General features: G+C 63.5%; 1 protein-coding gene across 2 annotated transcripts in view; it reads right to left on the bottom strand.

Annotated features, from left to right (window-relative positions):
- The window catches only part of PPP6R1 (protein phosphatase 6 regulatory subunit 1), a 7,409-nt gene extending 870 nt beyond the window's left edge, over positions 1-6,539 (bottom strand). Inside the window, exons 1-18 of one of the 2 annotated variants that reach the window (XM_045292946.1) lie at positions 6,307-6,539; positions 5,969-6,155; positions 5,753-5,890; positions 5,595-5,660; positions 5,108-5,220; positions 4,910-5,023; positions 4,540-4,702; positions 4,309-4,461; positions 4,000-4,134; positions 3,622-3,686; positions 3,359-3,474; positions 3,173-3,261; positions 2,962-3,051; positions 2,779-2,876; positions 2,185-2,242; positions 1,894-2,069; positions 290-432; positions 63-213 (exon numbers count right to left, since the gene is read on the bottom strand). In XM_045292946.1, the coding sequence (XP_045148881.1) occupies positions 63-213; positions 290-432; positions 1,894-2,069; positions 2,185-2,242; positions 2,779-2,876; positions 2,962-3,051; positions 3,173-3,261; positions 3,359-3,474; positions 3,622-3,686; positions 4,000-4,134; positions 4,309-4,461; positions 4,540-4,702; positions 4,910-5,023; positions 5,108-5,220; positions 5,595-5,660; positions 5,753-5,890; positions 5,969-6,155; positions 6,307-6,533 (2,282 nt within the window). In that variant the 5' untranslated portion in view covers positions 6,534-6,539. The remainder of the gene's footprint in view (positions 1-62; positions 214-289; positions 433-1,893; positions 2,070-2,184; positions 2,243-2,778; positions 2,877-2,961; positions 3,052-3,172; positions 3,262-3,358; positions 3,475-3,621; positions 3,687-3,999; positions 4,135-4,308; positions 4,462-4,539; positions 4,703-4,909; positions 5,024-5,107; positions 5,221-5,594; positions 5,661-5,752; positions 5,891-5,968; positions 6,156-6,306) is intronic. The other variant, XM_045292947.1, reaches the window with a different exon arrangement.
- Positions 6,540-6,838: the final 299 nt, after the last annotated feature.

The raw sequence follows: 6,838 nt of genomic DNA, 5'->3' as shown, positions 1-6,838 counted from the left end.
GCAGCCAGTAGTGCCCCCCAGTGCTCTGCCCCCACACTCCCACCTGGCCCTGGATTCCTCACCTAACCTGCAGGGATTCACTGGCTGGATGGGCGGCCAGGCTTGGGGTGGGGAGATCCTGAGGGCCATCTTGAGGCCCCTGGGGGACTGTGGGCTCCGAGACTCGGGGCTCTTTAGCAGGCACTGCATCAAAGGTGGCTGTCCAGCCAGGACCTGGGAGGGGGACATTGAGGGGGGCTGAGCACTGAGGGGGCACTGCGCCCCATCCACCCTCACCGACTCCACTTACCCTGAGGAGCTGCTGCCATGGGCTCGAGACCGGGGCTTGGGTAGGAGGGGGAATTAGCCCTTCCCCTGGCTACGTGGGCCTCACCATCCTCATCCTCATCTTCATCCTCGTCGTCCTCCTCACTGTCCGTGCTACCTCCACTCCTGCCCGAGAAGCCCGTAGGCCGCTGTTATTAGGGCACTGGCCCTGGCAGCAAGTGGCCAGGGATGGACACAGCATGTGGCCACCTGGTGGCACGGGGTCACAACTGTGTGTGGGGATGGCTTGTGTTACGTTACGTTTGGAGCCTGGTGGCAGGGTAGCTCCCTGCTACGGTGGAGAAACCCTGGGGCTGTCTGGCCTGCCTGCGGGCCCCAAAGCAGGATGTGTGTATAGGTCTACCTGGAACCACTCTCCCTGGGCAGGTAAAGCTACACCTAAGTGCGGCAGGGATGCTGAGCTAAGAGCAGCAGTGTCTGGTGCGCTTCCGCCTGCCCCCTCGGCAACGCTGACCCCAGTGTTGACCCCCAGCTGCTCCGCAGGCCCTGTCTGCCTGCGCCTCCACAGTGGCACCCAACACCCCCACTGGGCAAGACGGGGCTCAGACCAGCTGGGGCTGCATGTGTGCCCAGGACTGTTCTGGGTGCTCCTGGGAGGCTTCCAGGCTGGGCTCAGTATCGACCCGCGGCTGTGGGGACTGGACAGACTGGCTGCCATCTGGTCTATTCCACCCCACAGGATCTCAGAGGGTTTCTGAGCCTTGGTCTTTATGGAGTCGACAGCCTTATCTTCCTCCCCGGGGAGTGACTGGGAGGCTCAAAGCGCAGACCCAGCAGTTAGCACTGTGCCTCAGGTTATGGAAACACCTGCCCCTTCCCAGAAGCCTAGGCTCCCTCCTGGGCCATGCTAGGGTTACTAGGGGGGATGGGTGCCAAGGGCACAGGAATTGTGGGCTAGCACAGTCCCCCTCACAGCGCCACGCCTGCCCAAGCCTCCAGACCCTGTGCTCCAAAGGCCACCTACATTGTGGGCCGCCACCACCTGTTTGCCTGACGGGGAACAAGTCCAGGCCCAGTCTCGGGCAGTGACCAGAGACTTGCTGGAGCATCCCACACTCTGTGGTGAGGGAACCCAGTGAGCCCCCTGGGCACCGCCAGGTGGGGGCAGGGTGTTAGGCAGTGGAAGCAAGTGGATGCTCAGACCCCACTGGGGTGGCTTCACCCCTGAAACCCCCTTGGCTACATCCTCTGTACGGGGAATCCCAGTGACAAAAACCTGCTGCCCTGAGCTCTGCTCGGACCCTAGCACCTCCTAGTGGGTCACAGGGCTGAGCTACCTGGGGTTCCCAGTGGGCGCGCTGTGCTAAGATGGCAGCCAGACCTTGTCCTCAAGGACCTCTGGGTAGTCACCAGCCCCCCTGACAGACCTAGGCATGAGGGGGTTGCAAAGACTCCATGGAGCACGCCCCCCTGCCCGGCCACCCCCTCCAGCCGTTGCTGCCAGCAGTCTCAGCTCCCCAGACTGTGAGGCTCTGCAAGCGCAGCGACTGCTTTCTCAGGAGGAGGCAGCAATGTGTGCAGCTCGTCAGAAGCAGGGATGGTCAAACGAGGCTACGGTCAGCTCACCGGACACTCTGGTGCTGACCAAGGCGGGCCCCCCTGGGCAGCTGGCTGCCCCGCCAGGCGCTGTCCTCGCCATCTGACTCCCCAGAACCCAGGCCTTCCTCATCGTCCACCTCCTCCTCGTCGTCAAACTGCTGGATGCGCTCCTTGTAGCACATCTCCAGCAGGTGGGAGTTGGGCTGAGGGGAAGGCAGACAAGGTGGGCAACACTGACCCCACCAGGGGCCAGGCCTGTACCCTCGCTGCCCAGCAAGGAAGGGGATGGGGACGGGGAAGGGACCGGGCCGCACTCACGTTCTCGTCGTCAGCGTTGAGGGAGAAGGTGATGTTGGCGGTCTTGTCAAAGGGAGCACTGGGGCAAAACAGGTGGGACATCAGGAGTGGGCAGGCACGAGCCCACAGGCAGGCCTGCTCCCCCAGCTCCCCAAGGATGGTCATGCCACTAGAGATCAGCAAGGAGGCCCAGGAGGAGCCTTCTCACCCGATGCTGTGTGTGTGTGTATGTGGGGGGGATAGGAGGAGGTGTCTTCTACTTTGTCACTGCTGGGAATTTACACGCTTTCTCATGTTTGTCGGTGTAGCTCAGTGACATAAAGGACAGCCTGGGTGTGACACCTGTTCCCACCCACCAGGGTCACCAGTGTGGTCCCACAGGGAAGATCTCAAAGGGGCACTGTCTCCGGCCAAGGCTGTGTCCCTATACAGCAAGCTGGAGCTGGGTTTTAAACGGCTGTGGGGTGCAGAGTGAGGTGAGGTGCACTCAGTCACAGCTACAGAGCTTAGTCCTCCAGCGCCAGGACCTAAGCCGCAGCTCTGCGTCCCCTCTGACTCAGACTCTCTGGCCATTAGGGAAGCCGGCTGTCCTGGTGCAGGGGACTACACACTCACTTGACGCTCTCCTCCTGCTCCCCGAACTCCTCGTCATGGAAGCCAAAGTGGTCAATGAAGGCTGCGGTCATGCGCTGCATCTGGAAGTCCATGAAGGCCTGTGGGGACACTGGGTCAGGGGCTGCGGTGGCTCAGGGCCCAGGATGCAACTCAACGCGCAGCACAGCACAGCACAGAGCCCACCTGCTGCAGCACGGCCTCCTCGGGGAAGCTGAGGTCCTTGAGCCGGTCGTCCTCGTCGTCACTGGACGAGTGCAGTGGCCGAGTGCTCACCTGTGGGCGGCCAGGCGGGCAGTGCATCAGAGCCAGCCCAGGCCAGGGTCCGGGGGAGCAGGGACACAGCAGCAGCAAGGGTCCTGCACGCTCCCGCCCAGGGCCCACTGGATGGACGCACCAGGTCTATCATGTTCTTCTTGTTGGTCTCGGCCAGTGGCCCTGTCACGAAGGCCTCCCACCGCTCCTGCTGCTCCTCCGGCAGTTCTGCTGGGAAGGATGAGGCCGTGAGGGGACAGGGCTCCTCCCAGCAGCTCCCGGGTGTCGAGGTGCCCCAGGGCCCTCCATGTCCCCACAGGTCCCTCACCCTTTAGCAGCTGGCCCAGCTGCTCGGCATTAGGTCCCTTCTCCGCATTCTGCACCAAGGCATTGGCCATGCGGGTCAGGTGGCCCATGTAGCCTTTCCTCGGGCCTCCTTCAGACCTGGGTGGGCAGGGACAGGGCTGGGCACTGGGAACAGGTCCCTGTACAGCCTCTGCCCCGGCCCCCCACAATTGATGTGTCTCTCACATCCCCACTGGCCCCCGCCCCCACCACCTGTCTGTCTCTCACTCTCACACACACACTCACTGCACGCGGTCGTTCTCCTCCCACGATGTCAGGATGCGCGTCACCAGGCGGCACTGCTGCACCAGCTTGGGGGGGGGGGGGGCAGGAGGTTGTCTCAGGGAGGAAAGGGTAGGCTCGGGGGGAGCCAACCCCAACCTGTGCTGCCTGTGAGAGGCCGTCAGTCTCACGCTTCTCTCCATCACAGGCTCCCATTTACACGGCCCCTTGGCCCTCGCCTCCTCCTGGGACCCTCTCAGAGGCTCCCCTGCCAACCCTCCTTCTAGGCTTCCTCTTCAAGCCCACCACCCTGCTCAGCCCCTATCTGTCCCCCAACTACAGTGGGACCCCTCACAGGCCTCCTGGAGAAACTGGTGGCGGCGCTCCCTCCCCTAGGCTCACGTGCTGGATGACAGGGTTGGGTGCGGAGCTCTCAGGGCAGCTCTCGAGCGGGTACCCCGCACTCAGCATGGCGCTCACACACATCTCCACTTGGGCATGCAGGAAGTTGTTGAAGACATAGTGGAAGAACAGATCCTGGGGATAAGGAAGCAGTATGGGCTGGTACCCAGAGGTGGCCCTCCCCGAAGATGGTGTCCAGGCCCCAGCCTTGCACCAATGCCCATGCCCCACCCCCACCAACACAAGTCCCCATTTCCCCTACCCCAACCCCACTCCCGCCAGCACGAGTCCTTGTCCCCATCCCCGCACCAGCATGGTGTTGGGCACGTCCAGCGCCAGCAGCTCCTGCATCAGTGCAGAGTCGTTGGCGCTCAGGGCGCTGGCCAGGAGCTTGACCACGTGCAGCCGCATGTTTCCCAGTGGGGGGTCCAGGCTCCCCCAGGTCATCTGCAGTGCCTCTAGCTGCAGGGGGACAAGAGACTCAGTTCCAGCCCACCCAGGACCCCCTTCCAGCCACACCCCTCCCAGCGCCTGGCCCACCTTGGGGGACTCAAGCAGCAGCTGGTGGAAGTGACTGAGCCTGGGCCGCAGGGCATGCAGGACACCAATGCTGGCTGCAGGGTTGTCCAGGGCGCCGTGGGCCAGCAGCTCCAGCTGTCCATCCACGCTGCAGAAGAAGTTGTTCATGGTCGTGGTCTCGGACCTGCAGCGGACCAGAGGGAGACTTGCCTGAGCTGTGCCTGGAGGGACTGGGGCTGCAGGGGCACAAGTGAGGGGTGCCCGGCTGGCCAGGGGCCTAGGCTCTACAGGATGTCACCACAGCAGAAGGACAGAGTCCGGTCTATTTTCTCGTCTGGGCCGGGCAGCCTGTGATGGGAACACAGCAGACGGGCAGGCCAGCCTCACTCACCGAGGCCTCCGGGGCTCTAGTAGCGTCAGCAGCACCTGGATCCCGTTGATGACGACAGACTGGCTCTGCTCCCCTTCGAACATGTTGCTCAGGAGCTGCTCAATCGTCTCCTGCCTGGGGGGATGCAGTCACCTGCTCAACCCCTGTCCCTCAGGCCCTGCCCCCGGCACCGCCTTGCCCCCCACCTGGAAGCCATACTTCTCCAGCGTGCCCAGCAGCGGGTCAGGCTCTGGGCTGTCCTGCCCCTGGGTCATTTGCTCCCGGCTCAGACGGATGATGTCGCACAGGGACTGGGAAGCATTGGAATGTTGCTGGGGGAGCGGGCGGGGAGGGAAGGGAGGCAAGGGTGAGTGACCAGCTGCCTCTCCCCGGGGAGCCTGGGCCCTCATGGGTGCACGGGGACCATCTCGAGCTGGGAGGGTAGATGGGCCATTGGGAAGGGCTCGCAGGGGCTTCACTGAGTGGCAGGGATGGGACAGGTCAGCCCCAGCCATGAGAGGGCTTCCGGGGCAGCACCAGGCAAGGATGCTGCAGGCCAGGCGGCCTCCAGGCCCAGAAGGGGTGGGTGGGAGACCCCTACCCCTGCAGACATTCTTGTATCAAGGTATCCTCTCTCCCCTGGTGCTGAGGAAGCCCAGCCCATGGGCTTCTAAGCAAGGCAGGCGGGCTGGAGGATAGCACTCACATTGTCATCTTTGGAAGGGTGGATCAGCTCGATTAGCCGCTGGACAATCTTCTCTTCGTTGAGCCACTGGGAGTGAGAGGTGGGGATTAATTGCCCAGCTGAGCCTGGGGGTAGGGTGGGGACAATGGGTCCAGGAGGGGCAGGTTGGGGCAGCTCACGTTGACAACGTCATGTCGCAATTGGGGCCGTTCCACACAGGTGAGCAGGCGCAGCAGCAGGTCCATGATGGCCGAGGTGCCCATATGCTGCAGCAGCAGGTCCACGAAGTCGTCCTTCTTGCGCAGGAAGGACAGGAGCTGAGGACAGGGCACAGGTCACGGTGGCCTAGGCCTCCCCGGGCCCTGGGGAATGGGGGGTAGGGGGAGAGCCTGCACCTGGTCGGTCTTGCGGTTAATGAGGATGCCCATGACCTTGCTGAAGAAGCTGGCCAGCAGTGGGTTGAGGCTGCCATTGCTCTGCAGGAAGCCATAGAGCCGGCTCAGGAGGGCCTCGTCAGCGCCCAGCGCCTCGTTGATCTGGGGCACGTCTGAGGTCAGGATCTCGCAGGCCACGCTCGGGTACCTGGGGAGGGCACCGGCTCAGGGCTGCAGTGGCCCCAGGAGGGTGGGGCAGGGGTGAGGGGCTGCTCTCTCTTATCAGCACCCTCACTCCTCCCTGGCCCCCTGGGCCAGCAGGCCAGCAGCCCCTCACCCTAACCCCGAAAGAGGCTCACTTATAGCGCAGGCGCTCATCGCCACTGGGCGGCGGCTCCTGGGTGACCCAGGCCACCATGGCCTGTAGGTGGGGCGGCTGCAGCAGGAAGTCCAGCAGCTTGCGGTTGACCACCTTGCACTCCTGCAGCACGTCCTCCTCATCCAGCAGCTCGGGCAGGCTCAGGTCCTCCCGTTCCAGCAGTGTGTCCATGTGCGAGCTCGTGTGCAGGTCAAACTTCCAGAACATGGCGCCCTGACAGCAGGGGCGGCAGTCAGCACGGCCCCACCGTACACACCACATCTCATCCCAAACTGGCCCGACCCACCTAGCTCCCTGCCCACAGCAATGCCTTCTGCAGGACCACTGCAATGCCCCTGAAGCCAAGGGCCCCCTAACTTCTAGCTGACTGCACCCTCCATACCCTCGCCGAGGCTAAGAGTGTCCCAGGTGCTCCACCGCCCTTCAGCCCAGTGCCACACCAGCTTCCTCCTGTTTGCCGAGCAAATTCAGATGCCCACGACAGTCGTGGTGCTGCTGCCTGGATACTGCCC

The sequence above is a fragment of the Echinops telfairi genome, unplaced genomic scaffold (genome assembly GCF_000313985.2).
Source record: "Echinops telfairi isolate 266 unplaced genomic scaffold, ASM31398v2 ScPeMD7_655;HRSCAF=1070, whole genome shotgun sequence".
NCBI classification, from domain to species: Eukaryota; Metazoa; Chordata; class Mammalia; order Afrosoricida; family Tenrecidae; genus Echinops; species Echinops telfairi.
The sequence above is the reverse complement of the archived record's forward strand: the minus strand, read 5'-3'. Positions and strand labels throughout refer to the sequence as shown.